Source organism: Bubalus bubalis, chromosome 2 (assembly GCF_019923935.1).
Source record: "Bubalus bubalis isolate 160015118507 breed Murrah chromosome 2, NDDB_SH_1, whole genome shotgun sequence".
In the NCBI taxonomy this organism is placed as follows: Eukaryota; Metazoa; Chordata; class Mammalia; order Artiodactyla; family Bovidae; genus Bubalus; species Bubalus bubalis.
Window position 1 is genome coordinate 128,957,272 of NC_059158.1, and position 24,063 is coordinate 128,981,334.

Sequence of the window (24,063 nt, forward strand, 5' to 3'; positions counted from 1 at the left end):
ATGGGCTGCCGTCTATGGGGTTGCACAGAGTGGGACATGCCTGAAGCGACTTAGCAGCAGCAGCAGCAGGGACAGGTCCAGGAGTCAGGCCAGAGGGATGGTTTAGGTGGAATCAGTCCTGAATATTCACTGGAAGGACTGAGGCTGAAGTTGAAGCTCCAATACTTTGGCCTTGATGCCAAGAGCTGACTCGTAGGAAAAACCCTTGATTCTGGGAAATACTGAGGGCAAGAGGAGAAGGGGGTGACAAAAGATGAGATGGTTGGATGGCATCATTGACTCAATGGACATGAATTTGAGCAAACTCTGGGAGATAGTGAAGGACAGGGAAGCCTGGCGTGCTGCAGTCCATGGGGTCACAAAGAATCAGACACAGTGGAGTGACTGAACTGAATAAATGGTGTTGTGTGCAGGGGGCATGTACAGTATCCTGTTCTGATTCTTCAGAAGTGGGAGTTGGGTTCTTTTGGTTTTTGTGTATCTTGTTGTCCATAAATTTGGAGTGGGAAATGGCAACCCATTTCATTATTCTTGCCTGGAGAATCCCATGGACAGAGAAGCTTGATGGGCTGTAGTCCATGGGGTCACAAATAGACAGACCTAACTGAGCGACTGAGCACACACCCACATCCATAATTTGCCCCAATTGTGAACACACACAGTTATTTTCAGTCCCTTACAGTTCCTTTGTATTTTGTTGCTCGAGGAAACATTTCTCCGGGTGCAAGCACTGCAGCAAATGATCATCCCAGGTCCCAGCTTTTCTCAGTTTAAGAAATTAAAGTGAGGGTAAGAAGAATTCAAGATTGTGGCTCTTAGTGTGGAGAGATGCTGATGGATCCAAAGATAATTCAGGGTGCAGATGAATAGGACAGGACTGAGGGAGAAGGACTGTGAGTGAGAAAGGGGAGTGAAGACTGTGGCAGCATTTTCTGTACAGTATTCAAGTTTCAGGAAAGATTCACACCTCCACCAACACAACACAAAATAGGTGACCTTGTCAGAAAAGGGAGCATGCTTACCACCTGATTGGGCATGACTGTGTGGGTGGGGAGCATCGTTCTTGAAGCACTCTTTTCTTAGTCTACAATATTACCTCTCCATAAGAAAAAGGAGCCTAACCTCTAGTTTTTCTCTCTCTTAAAGAATAAAAAGTGGCCAGGCAAAAATGGAAATTTAATTCATTGTGCAATTTGGTTCATATTCATTGTGTCATTGTGTTTTACCAGCATCTGCAATTGAAATGACCCCTTATTTCGGGTCATTCTCACCATACTTTATACGTCTCAAACACCAAGGAGTGTATTTCTGCTAGAAACACCACCCTAGCCACTTCTTCATTTATAAACATGTTGACTAAGTCACACACAAGCAAATGTGTAATAGATCTTGCATTCTCAACCTCTTATTAGAAGAAAAATGCCGCTAACAAGATATATGAAGAGTTATACAAATCCACCACAGGGAGTGACTACAAAATAAGGGGAAAAATAAAACAAAACAGTTGCCTACATAAAGTCTCCTCTCTTTATTCTACACCATCTCTAGGAAAGAAATAATGAACCTTTTTTCATGATCTGCTTGTGTTTATAATTGATTTATCTTGTGGTTAAAAGGAGATTTACTCACTAAAATTGAGACAGACAGGAGAAAGCAACTTGGGTTTGACCTTCTGGCCTGCTTGGGTATCACTTATCAGAACTGAAAACAGAGTGGAGTTCTATCACTCCTTCAGAATAAAACACTAGATTAATTCTTTAGAAACATTTTGTCTCAATTTTGCAGAAGCAGCCAGTGAATACTGTATATATATTAATGGATCTGATAATCTGGTGTGATTCAGAGATGGCAGAATTCTCCCCACTTCCAACTCTTGCTTTTTGAAAATCTTTTTTATGTGTTTATTTTTATTTGTTTATATTGCTACACCAGGTCTTAGTTGCAGCATGTGGAATCTAGTTCCCTGACCTGGGATTGAACCCTATATCCCTGACTGGGAACTGGGAGTCTTAGCCACTGAACCACCAGAGAAGTTCCTCAACCCTATTGCTAATTAACATTTTGTCCACCCTGCCAGGCTTGCAGATTTTTTATTCACATTATATATTCATTTATCTAACTTATAGCTTTGTTTCTTATTTATTGTGATATTCCTGGTCAGAGATAACACATTTAGAATTCATATTTGTATCCACTTTGATATGAATATATTTTTATTGAGTCACTTGCTGGACCAGGATTTAATAAAATTATAGCATGAATGACTACAAATAAATGAGGCTCAGAAAGGAGAGATGATTTATACAATAAACAAATACCACCTCATTACCGCCATTGTTTTCCAACTTACCTTTTCTCCATTAGGACACTCTGTAGACCTTGGAGACTTTAATGTGTCCTCCATTTTTCCACTTCTATGGGCTTTAGGCCAAAGCATTGAACTTGAAATAGAATTTGTGTTTTGTAAGGACAGGCTGACTCTGTATCCTCTGTGAACTCTCCCAGAATTCCCAACACCAAATCAATAACTACTGATGGAATTTGGCTTAATTCTTGGCTTATTGTCTCTCTGCACACATTTTTCTTATATCCTCTGGTTTAGGTTGGTAGAATTCTAGGTTTCCAACAGTGACAAAACACTCTGTCACTTTGAATCTCCTCTGTTCCTGATTAATTTGCAACAAGCGTTGCAACTCTTTCTGAAGCCTTCAAGATGTACCCTCAGGAGAAAGTTGGGTTGCAATTCTTTTCTGCATTACAGAAGAAGAAATTTATTTTCCAAATAATGATTTGGGGGTAATCACTGGGGAGATATATATACACATACATGCATGCACACACACACAGTCTACTAGTTCTAATCATTGTGAGGCTCAAGAGAAAAGAACAATGATTAAGGACGTAGCATATTCCATAATCTTAACTAAGCCTTGTAAATAAACACATGAAATAGACTGATTCTTATTTTAGAGATCAAGGAGCTGAGGCTTAGGGGATTCAGTCATTATGTGGTCATTATTGTCATTAGGTCTTATGGCTATTGGCATGGAGTTTGACGCCATGTCTGTCTGGTCCTAACATCCATCTCTTTATAGTACTTGACACAATGCTGCATAAGCTTTACAAAGTGAAAGTTGCTCAGTCGTGTCTGACTCTGTGACCCCATGGACTGTAGCCCACCAGGCTCTTCTCTCCATGGAATTCTCCAAGCAAGAATACTGGAGTGGTAGCCATGCCCTCCTCCAGGGGATCTTCCTCCCCCAGAGACCAAACCCAGGTCTCCTGCCACCAGAGACGCCCAAGCTTTACAAAGCTTGTTGCCTTTTCTAACTCAGTGCACCAAACAGCTTGCTTCTAACATTGCCGGAGGGACAGTCCCACTCTGTGTATTCACCTTCAGATAAATGTCTGCTATAGACAAAGATTGGGGCATGTCTGTTAGCTCAGTTGGTAAAGAATCCTCCTGCATGCAGGAGACCTGGGTTCAATCACTGGGTTGGGAAGATCCCCTGGAGAAGGGAAAGGTTTCCCACTCCAGTATTTTGGCCTGGAGAACTCCATGGACTGTAGTCCATGGGGTCACAAAGAGCCAGACACAAGTGAGCAATTTGCACATCACTTTAGAGGAAGAATACATTTTATTTCATTTGCAAGGAGTCCAGTCATCTGAAGTTTCTATGTTAAACATGTCAAGTGGAGGATTCCACATGAACCATAGTTTTTTATTTTATTTATCTATTTATTTTTTGAGTGGGAGAGTACTTTTTCCAGTCTGGAAACACATGCCCTTTTCCCCAGGTTCTTTGAAGTCTTAATTCTCACTGGAAAATTTAATGGAAAAGTCCAACACATCATGCTAACAGATTACTAATTAAGTATTATCATTTTGGGGATATTAAACCTCAAAAATGTGAGCACTGTACCTAATATTTTTTCTCCTTTTATTTTTCATGGCTCAGGGGGAACATCATCAAGACAGAAAGGCTTCCTAGGATGCATACGCTCCTTACACTTGAATGGGCAGAAACTGGACCTGGAGGAGAGGGCAAAAGTCACGTCTGGAGTTCGGCCAGGATGCCCGGGCCATTGCAGCAGTTATGGCAGCATCTGCCACAATGGGGGCAAGTGTGTGGAGAAGCACAGTGGATACTTCTGCGATTGCACCAGTTCACCATATGAAGGACCCTTTTGCAAAAAAGGTATGATAGAAATCTATGTTTTCCCCACAGGTTGTGTTTTAGTGCCTACAGATTGTGGTCATGTCACAGGAAACTCATGCCCTTAGAGAGTCCTCAAACATTCATTCACTCTCCCTCCATTTCCCTCTCTGCAGACTCTCTGGATTGCTTCTCAACATAATTACATATACACATCCTTCATGTGTGTGGTGGAGAAGGAAATGGTAACCCACTCCATTATTCTTGCCTAGAGAATCCCATGGCAGAGGAGCCTGGTGGGCTACAGTCCATGGGGTGGCACAGAGTCGGACACGACTGAAGCGACTTAGCATCAGCAGCAGCAGCATGTGTGTGGAATAGGATAGACAGTAACAGGAAAACACACTTGATGTGGCCTAGAGCCAGCTGAGCCCTGGGAGAGGTGGACTGTCATTTCTGTTGTACTAACTTTCCTAATTCCAATTTCTTCATCCACAAATGTGATCAAATAATCATAGAATCTAGCCCTGGAAAACCTTGAGAGACCTTGAAGCCATCATGAATCATTTTTACAATAGGGAGAGTATAGGTAAGTTAATAAATCCATATCATGTATTTAAAAAAATAAAATCTCTCAGTTCTGCAGGTGACATGAGTGGGGTCTGAGGCTTTAAAAGCCTTGCCCAAAGATTCACATTTAGCTCCTAGGGGGCTGAGAATAGAGCACAGTCATCAAAACCCCTGCCCTAGTACCTTTCCTAATCCTATAAATTAATTTCATTGGCAAAAGCTAATCATGTTGGATACACACACTTGAACAAGGAATGATGCTTATGGTGTAAATTCTCTAGATAAATTAAAACTGACTACAAACTATAAAAATTCACAATTCAGTATCAATACCTAGTGTTTTTCAACTAGAAGGACAAACGATTTGGTCTGCTATCAATCTTTGCAGAATCTTCTAAAGTTTATTCTATTGATGGAAAATAAAGATTGTTGGACAAAGAATGTAAACATTAGTTCAAGAGCAGCATTTAAACTATTAAAATAAAATGTTTTAATCACTTTGAAACACCATTTACATACAAACAATGATAGGAATTACAAATAATTCTCGTCAGTTCATGAAAACACATCTTTCAAGCACCAGTAACAAACAGTGTTTTATTTCATTCAACTTACTCTTAGAATTTAAAAATAATAGGAAAAGAAAAAAAAAAACAAAAACGCTCAATGTTCTTTTTAAAAGACTGTAATTTAAGCTCTTCATTCATTGACGCTGGCCTCCTCCCCAGTTAGTTTGAATCATTTGCTTATTGTTGCTGGAAAGCATTGTGCTCCTTGGGAGAAAATTACCGATACAAATTTTAGGGCCAGCAGAGTGGCAGGCCTGCATGCAAGATTGAACTAAAGCAGGTCCTGTGTTGGTAGGCTGTTCATGTCAGCTCCTGGGTTTTAACATTGGTGGAAGTCTGTGGAATAATTTCCCCTGAAATTTGGAATGTCATCCTTAGACTGGCTCTACATGCTGCTGCTGCTAAGTCGCTTCAGTTGTGTCCGACTCTGTGCGACCCCATAGACGGCAGCCCACCAGGCTCCCCCATCCCTGGGATTCTCCAGGCAAGAACACTGGAGTGGGTTGCCATTTCCTTCTCCAATGCATGAAAGTGAAAAGTGAAAGTGAAAGTGAAGTCGTGTCCGACTCTTAGTGACCCCATGGACTAGAAGAAGCAAATGCAGAATAAACACTATCAAGCCCAAGTCCCTAAAATCTGCTAGCATTATTTTACAAGATCTATAACCAAGTGTTTGTTTGGGAAAAAAATAAAATATAAAGAAAAATGATAGAACTCTATGCATTTCTCCAGAGACATTTTTCAAACATCTCATAGATCATCTCACTCTAAATTTAGCCTAATTTCCCATTGGTTCCTTTCTCTGAAACAACTCCTATTCATTATCTTCTGTCCATGCCACTGCATCTTTTGACTGTATTTGTTTAAATATCTGCTGTGCTCTTTTCCCACGTTTTAGTGTGATCTATAAGAAAAATGGACAAATATGTACTTAGCCTTTTCAGCTTGCTTCATATTTCACTGTTTGTGAACTTTCTCCCCATCTCATAAATCTAAGGAAATAATTCCCTTTATATTCTGCAGTTGCAAAGTATGTAAGATGAACCTTCTAACCACATCTTTGAGCCATATCAGTTGACTCTGGGAAATGTGGCTTTGGACTGAAATGGGAACACTTAGGTCCAAGATGGTCCTAGACAAGGCTGTTCTCTATTGGAGGAGGCTTCTATGCTAACCTACCATGTATATTTTAGGAGATGCAAATCTTGGAAATATCTAGGGTGAAATTAGGGACATTTGTCCATGACCAGTGACTGGCCTAGAACCACCATCTATTGACCCATTTTATGTTTCTGATCTGGATAGAAACAAGTAATAATCACAAATTAGCTAGTACTTATATACTGCAGCATTTATTCCTTATGCCCAAGGTATGAAGGAAGAAGTAATATTGCATTTAACACATGAGAACTCTGACAGTCATATTGGTTTAGTGACTTACACTTTTTGACCCTAATTTCATCCTATTACCACAAGAATGTGGTAATAGGATTCAAATATGTAAGGTTTTTTATTGTTTTGTTTGTGTGTTTCTCTTTTTTTTTATTATTGAGATGTAATTTACATACCCAAAATGTATGCTTCTAAAATGGGCAATTCAGGTTTTTTTTTACTATATTTACAAAGTTACACAACTATTAGCACTCCATAATATGTTAATAAAATGGAATAGACAAAATTTCTCAGCTACACTAAATGCAAAGAAAAGAGCTACAAGAAAATTGGATTTTCTTTTTGGTAGTTGTTTTTGAATGATAAGATTGGTTTTTATTTTTCTAGATTTCTGAGTATATTTTCAAATAGAATTCCGAATATATTATCTAATGTTTTAAATAATCTCTCATGAGATTGTCCTGCTCTCACCAAATATAACTCTCGACAGGTGTAACAAACAATGCAGCTACCTTGCTGTAGAACTTCCCTGGTGGCTCAGATGGTAAAGTGTCTGCCTGCAATGCAAGAGACCTGGGTTCAATCCCTGGGTCAGGAAAATCCCCTGGAGAAGGAAATGGCAACCCACTCCAGTACTCTTGCCTGGAAAATCCCATGGATGGAGGAGCCTGGTAGGCTACAGTCCATGGGATCACAAAGGGTTGGACACGACTGAGCGACTTCACTTTCACAATGCTATGATAAGCATATGTATTGATTATTCCCTTATTAATGGAATTTCAATGAAAAATAGTATACATATATTTAGTAATTTGCTGCTGCTGCTAAGTCTCTTCAGTTGTGTCCAACTCTGTGCGACCCCATAGACGGCAGCCCACCAGGCTCCCCCGTCCCTGGGATTCTCCAGGCAAGAACACTGGAGTGGGTTGCCATTTCCTTCTCCAATGCATGAAAGTGAAAAGTGAAAGTGAAGTCGCTCAGTCGTGTCCGACTCCTAGCGACCCCACGGACTGCAGCCCACCAGGCTCCTCTGCCCATGGGATTTGCCAGGCAAGAGTACTGGAGATTTAGTAATTTAGCAATTGTCAAAAACTTATTGAGAAAATGATATGATATATACCTTCCTGCCAACTTGTATTTTTTTTTTTTACTTTTTATTGCAGAAAAATTAAATTATGTACTGCAGTAGAGAGGAAGGTTTCAGAACTTCCAGGCATCCCTTACTTAGCTTCAACTGTTATTAACTCATGATCATTTTTATTTCATCTATAGGCTATCATCCCTCCTCCTCTTTTATTATAGTGAAGCAAATTCCAGGTATCATATAAATTCTTCTGTAAATATTGTAATATGTATTATTAAAAGATAAGAACTCATAAAAACATGTATCTACAAGACTGGTATTAATAAGAAAATTTTAATGATTTTTGAATAGTGTGAAATATCCACCCAGAATTCAAATTCTCATTTCTTTCATTTAATTTCCGTTTGTTTGAAGTTTTTCTAAATCAAGTACAGCCTGATTCTATAGAACTGCTAGCCTATTCATTAAGGCCTAATCTTTATACTTTAATTCTAAATCTATTTATATTATTAAGACCATTTGTTTATTGAATTCCTACTATGTGCTGTTCCTTTACATCCTTTTTCCCAACCCTTCTCCTCACCATGAGATTGAATTCATTCCTGTTTGTGTTAGCCAGAGGTTGAGAGAGTCACTTGAGAGAGCAGGAGAAGGTCATAGCACCAGGGTCCAGGCCCAGGTTAATCTGCTCCAAGGCTACCAGGGGAACAAGTCCTCTCCAGCGTCACTTTGTCTCCTAGCACCTCCTCTGAATTCCTTACACACTTTCAGACCTAGTCATTACCAAGCTCCTCTTTCAAGTCTTCTCAGGCTACTCCTGACCACAGAAGGATCCATCTCTGGGATTCACTGTCTTTGTCATTCACACATCATATCCAAGGCCACATTACATCAGTCTTATTTCTTTTCACATGTGTTCTGTCTTCTCCAAATCTAATCAGCACAGTTCTTTCCATGATGTAGGTGCTGAAAGGATGTTGCTATGTTGGTGATTGTGATCCTAGAGTTTTATGATGGTTATTAATAATAATCACCTTCAAGGGAAGATTTTTCTGCCATTTAGCCCAATGGTTTCAGATGTTCAGATTAATCAGAGGGCTTAAATACGATCAGAGAACTCTAACTCTTAGATTATAAAAGAAAAGAAATGGAATAAATCAAATTCATGTGTTTTGCTGAATTTAAATTGAAATTCACAATGTCTAAGTAATAAAAATACTTATAACTAAGGCTCAGTTCAGTTCAGTCACTCGGTTGTGTCCAACTCTTTGTGACCCCATGAATCGCAGCATGCCAGGCCTCCCTGTCCATCACCAACTCCCAGAGTTCACTCAGACTCACGTCCATTGAGTCAGTGATGCCATCCAGCCATCTCATCCTCTGGTGTCCCCTTCTCCTCCTGCCCCCAATCCCTCCCAGCATCAGAGTCTTTTCCAATGAGTCAACTCTTCGCATGAGGTGGTCAAAGTACTGGTTTCAGCTTTAGCATCATCCCTTCCAAAGAAATCCCAGGGCTGATCTCCTTCAGAATGGACTGGTTGGATCTCCTTGCAGTCCAAGGGACTCCAACACCACAGTTCAAAAGCATCAATTCTTTGGCGCTCAACCTTCTTGACAGTCCAACTCTCACATCCATACATGACCACAGGAAAAACCATGGCCTTGACTAGACGGAACTTTGTTGGCAAAGTAACGTCTCTGCTTTTCAATATGCTATCAAGGTTGGTCATAACTTTCCTTCCAAGGAGTAAGCGTCTTTTAATTTCATGGCTGCAGTCACCATCTGCAGTGATTTTGGAGCCCCCAAAAATCAAGTCTGACACTGTTTCCACTGTTTCCCCATCTATTTCCCATGAAGTGGTGGGACCGGATGCCATGATCTTCGTTTTTTGAATGTTGAGCTTTAAGCCAACTTTTTCACTCTCCACTTTCACCTTCATCAAGAGGCTTTTTAGTTCCTCTTCACTTTCTGCCATAAGGGTGGTGTCATCTGCATATCTGAGGTTATTGATATTTCTCCCGGCAATCTTGATTCCAGCTTGTGTTTCTTCCAGCCCAGCATTTCTCATGATATACTCTGCATATAAGTTAAATAAGCAGGGTGACAATATACAGCCTTGGTATACTCCTTTTCCTATTTGGAACCAGTCTGTTGTTCCATGTCCAGTTCTAACTGTTGCTTCCTGACCTGCATACAGATTTCTCAAGAGGCAGGTCAGGTTGTCTGGTATTCCCATCTCTTTCAGATAGGACAACTCTAGTTTAAAAAGTGCTTTTCATTTTAATTTACTGTCCTAAGTATAAAGAAAAATGTAATATGAATGCCCATTTAATATACTTAGTATTTAATATACAGAATGATCTGAATTATACTTATATTTGAACACACACACAAACATCCCTTAAAGGTCATTAGTATTTTAACTAGAAGATAGTAGCTCAAAATGCAGGCCACATGTCCTTGAAAAGATTCACTTATGAAAGAGCTTGAAAAAAAAGAAGAAATGTGCTTAAATCAAGCTGATGATCAGCTAGAATCCTCCCAGTTACCAGTTTCTGTGTATATCTCTGTAATGAGGAGTACTGATGCTGTTCTAATCTGCATGAGAAATACAAAACACTTTCTCTTGAACTTTTAGTGAAAAAGGGACTGGTATTCCCAACCTGCTAAGCAATATGCATAAATATGCCACTTTAGTTTTCTTTTGACACTATTACAGACTGTTATAGAATTTTCACAAAAGTAGAACAAATCTGCAATGGAATTAGGACACAAAAGCCAGATTGATTATGTTCTAGGTGCCACCAATTCAGAGAATTTCATGGGGATAGTCAACCTATCATTCAGGAAAAAGAGAAATTGATCATATAAATATAGATTCACATGTTTTTCTTTAACCAACAAAGACCTATTGTATATCAGGGAACTATACTCAATATTTTGTAAAAACCTGTAAGGGAAAAGAATTTGAAAAGAATAGATACACATATATGTATAACTCAATCACTGTGCTGTACACCTGAAACTAATACAATATTATAAATCAACTATCCTTCATTCAGATAAGTAAAATGAAATAACTGATCCAGGAGTTGGATACCTGTGCCTTTCCTACTGTTTCCACGGATTTCCTCTCCTCCATTTCTGTTGGTCCTCACACTTAATGCAATATCATAGAGAATTACTTTTTCTCCCAGTATCCTACTCTCAGTAGTTTTGTGCCCACTCAACATCCTCCTGACCCATGAGAAAAACATAAAAATTGTAAGGATTTCAGTTTTGAAGGGAAGATAATCCCAACGCAATTTATTTCTACTGTGCAGGAGGTAGGGAGGGACATCTCATCTTTGTTTCTAAAGAAATCAGCCTGGCACATGGTAGTTATTCTGCAGATATATGTGAAACCAGACCTACATTTCACAATGAACATCTGAGCTCTCTCTTCTAGCTGTGCAACCTTGTTCAAGGTGATTAACCCCAGCAAGCCTTATGTTTCTCCTTTGTAAATAGGAATGATGATTTCTGCCGCTTTAAAATTATCGTGGGAAGCATATTCTATAATTCATGTAACCGTCACACAGTGACCGATGTGTAGGAAAGAAAGAGTAAACAAGCAATGATGACTCTCCTGAATGTTTCAATGTGTGCTTTCCTCTCTGATATTTTGCAGAGGTTTCTGCTGTTTTTGAGGCTGGCACTTCAGTGACTTACATGTTTCAAGAACCCTATCCAGTGACCAAGAATGTGAGCCTCTCTTCCTCAGCAATTTACGCGGATGCAGCCCTATCCAAAGAAAACATTGCATTGAGCTTTGTGACAGCCCAGGCACCCAGCCTCTTGCTGTATATCAATTCTTCTTCTCAGGACTTCCTGGCTGTCCTGCTCTGTAAGAATGGTGAGTTCTGATTGCATGAAGTCTGTGGAGTGTCATTTTGGACTGGAGGGCCAGTGCATGCCCTCCAGAACTCTGCATAATTTCAGTTTTAATTTGGTCCCACTGGGTAGCTTATTTCCAGATCTCCAGACCAACCTTTGGTTGTGCTTTACCTAATGAGTTGCACTGTACTCAGGACCCATGTCAATTCACTGCTGAAGTCACAAACGCATTGATTTTAATTTACATTAACTATGTAGCAGTCATTCTTTAGTATTTATTCTGTGCTGGAATCCATTAAGAATAAAGGAGATCATCAGCATGTCTGAATTTCAGAAGGACACACATCACATATATCCTGTCATCTATGCTGCAGGATCCTTTACTGAGGGCTGTTAAAACAATTAGCATAAATGCAGGCTGTTTTAATAGAAAGTGATTGCCTCGGTCTTAAAGAGAAGCAATATAAGTGAGTCATTACCTTGTGGAGTATGGGGCTGGGTGCTGGGAATCAGGTGTTGGAAAGAATGTGAGAAAAATGAAATATGCAAAGATTAGAATAATAAAGGGATGAGAATCCAATTCATACAAGGAATGTTGATGGACATCAACATTGAACATTTTGATGTCTGTTAGCAGGTCAGGTTTCCTCCTCATATGACTTAATTCCACCTTGCAGCAATGAGAATCATTTATGTAGTCATGGCAAAGGACACTTTGAGATCAAAATCCTAGAGAATGGTTAGAACAGTCCAAAAGGGCAGAGGTGGAGAGCCATATATTGTGTTCTCAAGGAACTCTTTCTTATGATCTAGAATGTCTTTCTTCTCTTGTAACCTGCTATATAGTGAGATGAGTTTGGGCTTTTGGACCATCCACCACAGGGATGGACTATGGGGGTGGGGAGGGTGGCATACAGGAAGCCAGGGATACCCTGTGCCCTCTCTAGACCTTAGATGGAAACTCTAGAAATTTCTCTTCCTCTATTTTCCTTGGATTTATTCTTCTATGTATCATCTTGCTTTCCAGCTTTTTATGACACAGAAAATTAAGAATAATATTTAGACCATGGGTTGAATCAGGCCTGATTTACAATAGTAATAACAATGGCTAACTCTAAAGGACTCATTCATTCTAAAAGCAACATGAAAGGGAAGAAAAAAGAGAGAAATAGGAATAATGAATGGTCAACCAAGTCTCTTAAGAGACTCTACAAGAGAAAAGGAAAACATTATGTGTTATTAGACCTCTTATTTATTAGCAGATTTTATATGATAAGGACCATTATAGAAACATGTCAGTTTTTAAATCTTGCCACTATAATATATTTGTAAGGTCAATAAGGCTGGCTGAGGACACGGAGGCATGGATTAACTGATTAACCATGAGTTAGGCCAGCCAGCTAACTCATGACAGCTGGGACCAGATGCCTGGTCTTTGGATAATCAGTAATCTTTCCTCTAAACTAGATCATTCTCCTCTGATGTGATTGAATTATAGTCAGACGGTTACAGAGATGAAAGATTTCCTCCAAAGCATCTTTTGGCTATGGTTCTATGGGCACATTAGTATCTGCTTGGATACAGTTGCTTATGGATACAGATAATGCATATCAAAAATAACTATTTCAGATTACATATCTATTCCTCTGTATACCCTATTATTTATATATACATATATTAAACTGTACACCTGGGCACTATTCTAATTAATTAATATAATTAATGTAAAGATCACTTAGGCCCAATCCTGTGTGATTCATGGTATTAATATAATCAGTATTAGGATCATAGAATCTAATGCATATAGTTGTTGTTCTTTGTTGTTTAGTCACTAAGTCAAATCCAACTCTTTTGTGACCCCAAAGACTAGCTCACCAGACTCCTGTCTGAGGATTTACCACTGAGCCACCAGGGAAGCCCAAGGCATGTAGACAGACATTCAATAACTTGCTTAAAATGTCACAGTAAGAAGAGCTGGGTTTCAGTCTTTCCTTCTAAAGTCTAGTAGGCAGTCTGAAGCCTAAGGGATAAATTAAAAATGTTATATATATATATAAAATAAATTGCTTGAAAAGCAGCACATTTTAAATAAACTTAATTGGGAAGACATTCTTTTTTATAATTGAATTGTAGGTGGTTTACAATGTTGTGTTAGTTTCAGGTGTCCAACATCGTGATTCAGTTATATATTAAACACTTCTCTGTAATTAATTTGTTAGTCACTTATTTGTGTCCGACTCTTTGAGACCACATGGACTGTAGCCCATCAGGCTCCTCTATCCATAGAAATCTCCAGGCAAAAATACTGGAGTGGGTGGCTATTCCCTTCTCCAGAGGATCTTCCCAACTCAGAGATTGAATCTGGGTTTCCTTCATTTCACGTGGATTCTTACTCTCTGAGCCACCAGGGAAGCCCAATTATATATACATATCCATTAATTTTCAGATTCTTTCCCCTTATAGGTTATTATAAAATATTTAGTATAATTCCCTGTGCTATACATTATCTATTATATTCAGATTCTTTTACCTTATTGGTTATTACAAAATATTGAATATAGTTCCTTGTGCTATAGAGTAGGTCCTTGTTGGTTGGAAGACATCCATGAATTCTTTCTTAACCTGTATTTTCTTATACTCTAAAGCCTCACTTCACTGAAAGCTCTACCTACCTTAAAGGCATTTCCATGCTGGAAACCCTGGCTAAATGCTGGAAGCAAGGAGATACGTATGCCGTGTTTGTTGGCTTAAGCTTAAATCTCAGGGATGGTATAAAAGTCTTACAGGTTACTCTAATATATAGGAAATGGATTTCCAAGCTGTGGTTAGAAATAGAGTGTTCTCCCTCCCCTCACTCAGTTTCAGAGAATTAGTATTCCCCACCTCCACCTCATCCCACCCCAAGGTTCTAGGAAACTCTTGTTGAAGTAGGTAGCGCTGGAAGACTCAGTGATTCAGGATGCTGGACATTTCCTGCTATCTCTTTTTCCTACAGAGAAACAACTAAGATGGGTGCTCATTAATTCATTCTTTTTTCTAACTGAGGCATAACTGCTTTACAATGTTGTACAACAAAATGAATGGAATGCATGCATACATATATCCCCTTCCTATGGGCCCTCCCTCTCATCCCCACAATCCCAACCCTCTAAGTCATCAGAGACAACCAAGCTGAGCTCCCTGTGCTATACAGCAGGTTTCCACTAGTCATATCTTAATGCTACTCTTTCAATTCATCCCACCCTCCCTTCCACTCCTGTGTCCACTATCCATTCTCTACATCTGAGTCTCTATTCCTGCCCTACAAATAGGTTCATCTGTACCATTTTTCTACATTAAACATACATGTATTAATACATGATATTTGTTTTATTTTCCTGATATTTCACTCGGTATGACAGACTCTAGGTCCATTCACATCTCTACAAATTACCCAATTCCATTCTTTTTTACATCTGAGTAATATTGTTTTGTTTATACATATCACATCTTCTTTATTCATTCATTTCTTGATGGACATTTAGGTTGCTTCCATGCCCTGGCTATTGTAAATAGTGTTACTCTGAATATAAGAGTGTATGTGTCTTTTTGAATTATGGTTTAATCTAGGTATATGTCCAGAAGTGGGATTGCTTTGTCTCTGGGTCATTACTAGTCCCCCTGCAGAGGATCAGGACCTAGGGAGACTGACCAAAATAAGCAGGATACAGTATACAGTGCTGTCTCAAAACAAGAAAGAAGAGAGACTCAAACACAACCTTCAACTTTTTCAAAGACAATCTAGATAAAGGGACTTCAGTTGCCCAGATTTCTCAAGCAATCTAGCTGTAAGTTAGATTTTGCCTAACTTTAAGAATGAATTTACTAGAAATTCAGAGATTATAACTGTAGAGTAATATACCTGGTAAAGAATCCACCTGCCAATGCAGGAGATGCAAGTTAGATCCCTGGGTCAGGAAGATCCCCTGAAAATGGAAATGACAACCCACTTCAGTATTCTTGCCTGGAAAATCCCATGTACAGAGGAGCCTGGCAGGCTACAGTTCATGGGGTCACAAAAGAGTCAGACATGACTTAGCAAATAAACAACAACAAAATACATTGTGTGACAGTGAGTTTGTCATTGGAGGTCTTCAAAAAATAATTACATGATTTGTTAGAGAAACTATTATAAGAACTCTAGCAGTGGATGGCAGAAAAAAATAACCTCTTAATTTCTTGGCAAGTTTTAGATTTTGTGATTCTCTTTTCTGCTTCTATGTAGTCTTACATTTATATTTCTTTTTACTAGAGCTTCATTCATAGACTTGGAAATGCTTCTACAAGGAGTTAAGAATTGGTATTCTATAAATTGGGCTTCCCAGGTGGTGCTAGTGGTAATGAACCCACCTGCCAATGCAGGAGACTTAAGATACTTGGGTTTGATCCCTGAGTAGGGAAGATCCCTTGCAGAAGAAAATGGTAATCCACTCCAGTGTTCTTGCCTGGAGAATCCCATGGACAGAGGTTCTTGGTGGGCTACTGTCCATAGGGTTGTGAAGAGTCAGAGACAACGGAAGTAACTTAGCACACACATATTCTTTAAGTTAATAGCATTCTTTAATATTTTTCTTTAATTTTATGTTGGGGTTGCAAAAGAGTCAGACGTGACTTAGTGACTAAATAATAACAAATAGTTGATTTACAATGTTGTGCTAGTTTCAGTATTCAGCAAAGTAATTTAGTTAGGCATAGTCATATATTTATTCTTTTCAGATTCATTTCCATTATAGATTATTACAAGACATCAAATATAGTTCCCTGTGCTGTATAGTAGATCCTTGTTGTGTATCTATTTTATACACAGTATAAAATAGTAGTAGTATAAAACACACAGTACTGTGCATCTTTTAGTCCCAAACTCCTAATTTATTCCACCCCCCCCCCATTTCCACTTTTGTAACCATAAGTTTGTTTTCTGAGTCTGTTTCCAGTTTGTAAATAAGTACATTTGTATTATTCTTTTAGGTTCCACTTATAAGTTATATCATACGATATAATATCTGTCTTTTGGTCTAACTTACTTCACTTAGTCACAGAGAACAATACCTGTCTCCTTCATAAAGCTGTTATTAAGAAAGATGAATTACTGTGTAGATATGTGCTGCTGATATTAGAAAAGACTATATAGTATTTGTACACAATTATTATTACTGCAGCTTTGTAAATAGTAAGCCCACTAGCCAAGATTTTATTATTACCTTCATTTCTTCCACAGCAACATCAATAAAAAGAGATTTATTCTGGGAAAACAAGGGTTCCTACAATGTGTTCCCAGTATGTTCATAGTATTAGGTCACTAATCTCATTGCCAGTGAAAGATACGGAGAACACTGAATCGTAGCAAATAAGAAATATTTCTAATACAACTTTGATACATTTCACTGGAAAATATGCCTCCAAAAATATTGATGGAAGTAAAGAATTCTTACAGATTAAAAAAAAGAAGAAGAACAAGAAAGAGTAGGGCAGCAAAGATAGTAAACTTTGGGATAGCAATTAGGAAAGCAAAGATAGTTAATTTGAGAGAGTCTCTGGCAGGAATTTAAAAACTTTTTTGTTGGTGTATAGTTAATTTACAACGGAGAAGGCAATGGCACCCCACTCCAGTACTCTTGCCTGGAAAATCCCATGGATGGAGGAGCCTGGTAGGCTCCAGTCCATGGGGTCGCTAAGAGTCGGGGCACGACTGAGCGACTTCACTTTCACTTTTCACTTTCATGCATTGGAGAAGGAAATGGCAACCCACTCCAGTATTCTTGCCTGGAGAATCCCAGGGACAGAGGAGCCTAGTGGGCTGCCGTCTATGGGGTCGCACAGAGTCGGACACGACTGAGGCGACTTAGCAGCAGCAGCAGTTAATTTATAATGTTGTGTAGTTTCAGGTGTACAGCAATGGAAAGGATTTTATAATAGGATTGATTCACACCTTCTGAGGTGGAGGGAAATGTTTTCTGTTAGGACAGCTTTCTTAACCTTTCTTTGATTTAAGACACCTTTGGGAATCTAGTGGAAATTATGAGGAGAGGGTCACTCCTAAAATGAGTCTTTCTTTGTTCCCAAGAGGAAGAAAATGCCCACGGCCAATGTCATACAAAATGGCTTCAATTTTGGCACTCTGGGTTAAGAAGCCAGGGGCTGGAGACCAGTAGATGAGCTGTATAAATACTGAACAAATTCCTGGTTTGCAAATGTATTTAATAAGGGCATCCAGGCCAGAGGAGACAGAGCAATGCAATTCAAAGCCATGCTTGTAAGTTTCTCCCTGGCAGGGTTTAATCTGGCAGCTTTAGAATTCTCCTTTGTCCTTTATCATTGTTCTTGAATTTTCTCCAATTAGAGACATTCAGGTTAAGCTGTTGCTGTCTTTTCAAATGAAAACAGCTTCTTCCTAAAGGAAGAAAAGGATTTTAATTTCTGAAATGGCAGAACAGAGGCAGAATGGGAGACATTTTGGGGTCAGAGAGTCCTTAGAAAAGAGAAAGCAACTGTGCTTCCAGAACCGGGGGTTTGGGACCACAGGCAATGGCAATTGGAGGAAAGGGAGCAGTTGAAGGAGGAAAAGAGTTTAGAGAAGATGAGAATGTTCTGAAGAGACATTTAACTTTCACAGCATTTTATTGAGTGATGGCTCTGCCTGCCTTCAGTACCGGGAAGTTCTCCTTCAAACTTGTCATTTAACAAATATTCACAGAGCACCTTCCTTGTGGCAAGCACTATTTCATCTGTAGGAGAGACAGAGATATACAAGATCCTGTCCTGCCCTTAACCAGTCTAGTTTAGTGACAAAGAAAAAAGCAAACAAAGGCAACGATGTGTCATGTGTCATGGCTAGCACAGAGGCCTGTTTCAGGTAGAGTGAGCAAGTCTCCTGGGAGGTAGGGTCAGAAAACCCTTCGTGGAGGTAATGACTCTTAAACTGGTCCCTGAAAGATGTCAGTGTTCTTTATGTGATATTATACTTGTTACCTGGAGAAGGCAATGGCACCGCACTCCAGTACTTTTGCCTGGAAAATCCCATGGATGGAGGAGCCTGGTAGGCTGCAGTCCATGGGGTCGCTAGAGTCGGACATGACTGAGCGACTTCACTTTCACTCTTCACTTTCATGCATTGGAGAAGGAAATGGCGACCCACTCCAGTATTCTTGCCTGGAGAATCCCAGGGACGGCGGAGCCTGGTGGGCTGCCGTCTATGGGGTCGCACAGAGTCGGACACGACTGAAGCGACTTAGCAGCAGTAGCAGCAGCATACTTGTTAATAAAATAAGTTGTTTTGATTGTTCCTCATTTTCTCCTTTTTATTCCCAGTACTTATGAAATATTTTTTTAACCAATCAATTCCCATTTCTACCCTTTTATCATCTGTTCTTCTTGACTCTTTGATGGCGGGTTTAAAAAAAATTATTTTTAAATGTGTAATCATTTTAAGACCATCAATCTGGGGTGAAATCACTTCTGTACAAAATCCAAACAGGACTCCAGGTCACCTTCCCTCTGGCTCCTCAGCTGCCCTCCAGCACCAAATGGTATATCTATCTGACTTTCCTTTGGCAGTTTCTTTTTATCATTTTTTTTCTTTCTAACCGTATGTCAATATATTCATAAGATGCACTGTCTGCATTTGTGATTGAACACAGCTTGGAGGGAATAATGATGAACCCAGACACTTCACCTTTGGAACAGACTGACTCAAGGGAGATAGGGATCAAAAGGAATCCCAAGAGGGAGTATCTTCAAAGTACAATCCTCAATAGCTGTAGCCAGGGCTACTATGGCTATTTTCTCAAGGGAGACTTTCAAAGTTTCATGCTACCTCCATCACCCTGTCTCTGACACTGGCATATGCTTGAGATTCCTCAGAGTCACAAGAATTCTGATAAACAGCTTGAGAAAAGCATGCATCTGAAGGCATGTCTCCTTGGCCTTACTAAATCCCGATTGCTTTTATCTGTGGGCTTATATCAAGCAGCACTTTGCTGCTTGGAATTTAAAATTCCCAAGTCTTTTTATATCACCCAGACTTTGTTTGGGTTGGCTCATTTGCTACATTTCTGAGCTTTCCAGTCATTTCTTGCTTGGAGATACCAGGTCCTGCTGGACCTCTATCCTCTACATCACAATAATATGACTGTGACCTTGAGAAGTCACTTCCTCTAGAGGAAGGAGAGTGATACAGGCAGGAGCAAATGGTGTCTCCAGTATTATTATTCAGCTGGTCCACCATGCCATGGGGTGGACCTGAGAGGAGAAATAGAGATGTTACAAAACTGAATTTTGGTCATGATTCTTAGGTCTTTAGTCTTTGTTGTAGGGGCTTAATGTTTTTGTGGTGTGCTCAGAAGTCCTTGAGGATTATTAATACTCTGGACTGAATCATGTCCCCATAAAAGGCATGTTAAAGATCTGACTCTACTTTGTCTGTATTTAGAGTAATGAGTTAATGAGGTTAAATGAAGCTATAAGAGGGAACCCTGATCTGATAGGGTTAGTGCCAAACCAGACCTTTCTTCTATCTCGCCCTCTTTCTCTCCTTTCTTTTTCTCCCCGTCCCTATCTCTTTCTGTCTTTCTATCACTGCCATGTGGAATCACAGTGAGAAGGTGGTTGTCTGGGAACCACGAATAGACTTCTTATCAGAAACTGAATTGACTGGCTCCTTGGTTTTGCTGGCCTCTGGGACTGTGAGAAAATAAAGTTTTGTTGTTTGAGTCATTCAGTCTACAATATTTTGTTATAGAAGCTCAATCAGTCTAAGGTAAAGATCAAATGAGATGATTCAAGAGGATGGGCTGCATAGACTGTAAAGCACAAGACACTGTGTAGTTTCTTACTCATGATTACAAAATAATATGAATTATCTGCATGCTTGGGTGAGCATGCATGTGAACTGTAGGCTTCAAGATAACTTGGATGCAATTTGAATACAAAGAGGACATAAACATTGTTCATTTGCTAGAGTCAGAGTACCTGATGAATCGGGCATTCCCTTGATGAAGGAAAAAGATGGGTGCCCACCCTTGACATAAACTGCTGTCACCAGGTGCAGATGGAAGCTTTTGATGTACAAAAACATGATATCAGAAAAAAAAAAAAAAAAAAACAACTTTAAGAACGACTTTCTCAAATGCCCTCTGAATGAGACCTTGGAAAACTTGTCTGATGTTTCTAAAAGAAAGAGAGAGGAAAAAAATAAATAAATAAAACAAAATAAAACAAAAGAGCAAGGTATATGCACAGGATGGATGAAGAGAGTTCTTCATCCTGAAAGACCAGTCCCAGCAGGACACAGCTGGAGAGACACAGTTAAGTACCTAGGAAATGCCCTCCCTCACCTCCAACCCCTTGGACTGTGGAGTGGACTGAGAAGCCTGTGCCAGTGTCTAAGAAATCAAAATAGAGGGAATGGCAGCTACTGACTCTGTGTGCCAAGCCCTTGAGAAGAGAGGTAATCAAAGACTAACATGGAAATAAGATGAACAAAAATAAGAAAATACAATTCAATCTACAAACATCTATTGAATACCTACTGGCAGCTGGGGCTGGCAACTGGGGCTGCCATAGCAAAATGTTGCAAACTGGATGTCTCCATCTACAGAAATGCATTTTCTCACAGTTCTGGAGACTGAACATCTGAGATTAGTGTGCCAGCAGGGTTAACGTCTGGTGGGGAGTCATCTGTTTGGTTGCAAACACCGCTTTCTTGCTGTAGGATCACATGGCCTTTCCTCAGTAAAAGAGAGGAGAGAGGAGTGGAGGGGCTCTACACTGTCTCCTCTATGGAGGCATTTTTTTCCTGTTAGATCAGTGCTCAACCCTTGTAGATTCATTTAACCATAATTACTTCCTTACAGGGTCCATCTCCAAATATAGCCACACTGAGGATTAGGGCTTCAACATTTGAATTTGAGGGGAACACAAACTTTCAGTCCCTAATGACTATCATGAACTGGACAAACTGTCCTTGATACTGAAAACTGAAAAAAAAAAATATTAATATGATATAACTGGCTTTTGGGTGATTCTTGAGGTTAGTTTCCACATACAATTGATTTTCATAATGTTGACACCTAACAGAGTACCTAGCACATAGCTGGCCTCAGTATTCTTGGATGGAATTATGTATTTTGAATCTAGTAGGAGAAAGAGGGGTGTACTTAGTAAGTGCTGGGTGATAATCAAAGACTACCATAGGCTCTATGAGGAGACTTTATAGGTTTACAGACATCGCTTTGCCAACAATGGTCTGTATAGTCAAAGCTATGGTTTTTCAGTAGTCATGTATAGATACGAGAGTTGGACCATAGGCTGAGTGCGAAAGAATTGATGCTTTTGAATTGTTGTGCTGGAGAAGACTCTCGAGAGTCCCATGTACAGCATGGAGATCAAACTAGTCAATCCTAAGGACAATCAACCCTGAATATTCATTGGAAGGACTAATGCTGAAGCTGAAGCTCCAGTGCTTTGGCCACCTGATGCCAAGAGCCAGCTCACTGGAAAAGACCCTGATGCTGGGAAAAGGTGAAGGCAAGAGAAGTAAGGCAACAGAGGATGAAATGATTGGCTGGCATCACCAACTCAATGGACATGAGTTTGAGCAAACTCTGGGACATGGTGAAAGACAAGGAAGCCTGGTGTGCTGCAGTCCATGGGGTTGCAAAGAGTTGAACGTGATTTGGGCAGGTCCTCCCAGGATATCCAGAAAACACCTTAGTGATTATGGGCATGAATATAAATATAAATTCTATTAATGTCTTTTAAAATGTTTTTCCTGAGATCCTACTCTGTTCCCTGTAATACACCTGTGAGTGGCAGCTTGTTTGGGCAGCTGGGCTCTGTGGAGCTGGCTTGCTTTGATTATCTTTTTTTGGAGGCTTCTTTTGTCTTCTCACTTTCGTACTTTCCAAGTTTAAACCAGTCTTCAGAAGTGTTCCAGGAATTGAGTAATTGTTTATTTCATCAAGGCTGGTTGCTTACAACTGTCACGAGTGTGTTTAGTGTGAGAATCGAGAGAAATACTATCTGCTTTTAGGCTTGATTGCTGGTAAGGAGAGGAAAGGCCTGCACTGAGTGCCTTGGTTTCTTCATATGTAAATTTGGGATAATTGCAGTGGTCAAGGGTCTCACAGCAGTGTTCTTGAGGATTAATGAGATCCTGTTTGTAAAGGGTCTGAAGGAAATCAGATGAAAAATGCGGGATAAAGACAAAGAAGGGTTATTACTAAACAGACCAAAGAGCTGGCTGGTGACTGAGCCCCCTTGATTCTCTTTTTTTAAAGCCTAATGGAGAGGGTTGAGAAACTTTAATTAGAGGCTTATAGATTAAGGAAGTAGTTGAAGTCAGTGCAAAGAAAGCTTTTCTCAGATAAAAGACATGTTTTTATTCTCCTTTGACCACTTGACCTGTAAATACTTTTATCTCGAGATGTGGAACAAATTCAGCAGAAGGCCCAAGCCCAGGGCTCATTCAGTTTTCTGTGCAGTTAATTACCTTTTGTGCAGCCAGTCTTGGATTATCATTATTGCTCCTAATTTAAAGTTATTGAAAATGTGTTCCCACTTTAATAAGTAGCTTGACCTCTTGATGCCTAGAAATGAGAGCTCTGGAAACTGGATCCTCTGTCTAGCACCGAAGTGGGGGGGATGGTGAACAAGTTCTAAACCTCAGAGTCTAGTTTAAATTCCCACCACAATCCTCAAGAAACCTCCCTCAACCTCTCAACTAGAATACAGTTAATAGCAGCCAATTTTATAAAGCACTTAATGTGTGCAGAGCTGCAAGTTTAGCACTCTACATACATTCATTCATTTAATTCTCATCCAACAGCTATGGAGTCGGTGTCATTTTTCCATTTATACATGAGGATACTTAGGCACAGAAAGGTTAAATGACTTGTTCAACAATACACAGCTGAACTAGTGGGGCTGAAAATCGAACACTGCTAGGCTAACCTTTTATTTTATAAACTGTTTTGCTCTATGCTCTGACCTCTCCTCGAATTGTGTACACCACTCTCAAGAACCTGTTAGTTTCTCTTTGGTATTTGCTTTAGCTTTCATTTAATGTGTGTGCACTGTCGCGAATGCCATATTCACTCTACAGCACCTTGCTTGCTGCTAAGTCTGCTAAGTCGCTTCAGTTGTGTCCAACTCTGTGTGACCCCATAGACGGCAGCCCGCCAGGCTCCCCAGTCCCTGGGATTCTCCAGGCAAGAACACTGGAGTGGGTTGCCATTTCCTTCTCCAATGCATGAGAGTAAAAAGTGAAAATGAAGTCGCTCAGTGGTGTCCGACTCTTCGTGATCCCATGGACTGCAGCCCACCAGGCTCCTCTGTCCATGGGACTTTCCAAGCAAGAGTACTGGAGTGGGGTCCCAT

At 39.8% G+C, this 24,063-nt stretch overlaps 1 protein-coding gene across 2 annotated transcripts in view; it reads left to right on the top strand.

Moving 5' to 3' along the window:
- CNTNAP5 (contactin associated protein family member 5) overlaps positions 1-24,063 on the top strand; it is a 1,053,040-nt gene that overhangs the window by 896,001 nt on the left and 132,976 nt on the right. For both annotated transcript variants that reach the window (XM_025277585.3, XM_044936563.2), the window contains exons 18-19: positions 3,960-4,199; positions 11,444-11,668. In XM_025277585.3, the coding sequence (XP_025133370.2) occupies positions 3,960-4,199; positions 11,444-11,668 (465 nt within the window). The remainder of the gene's footprint in view (positions 1-3,959; positions 4,200-11,443; positions 11,669-24,063) is intronic.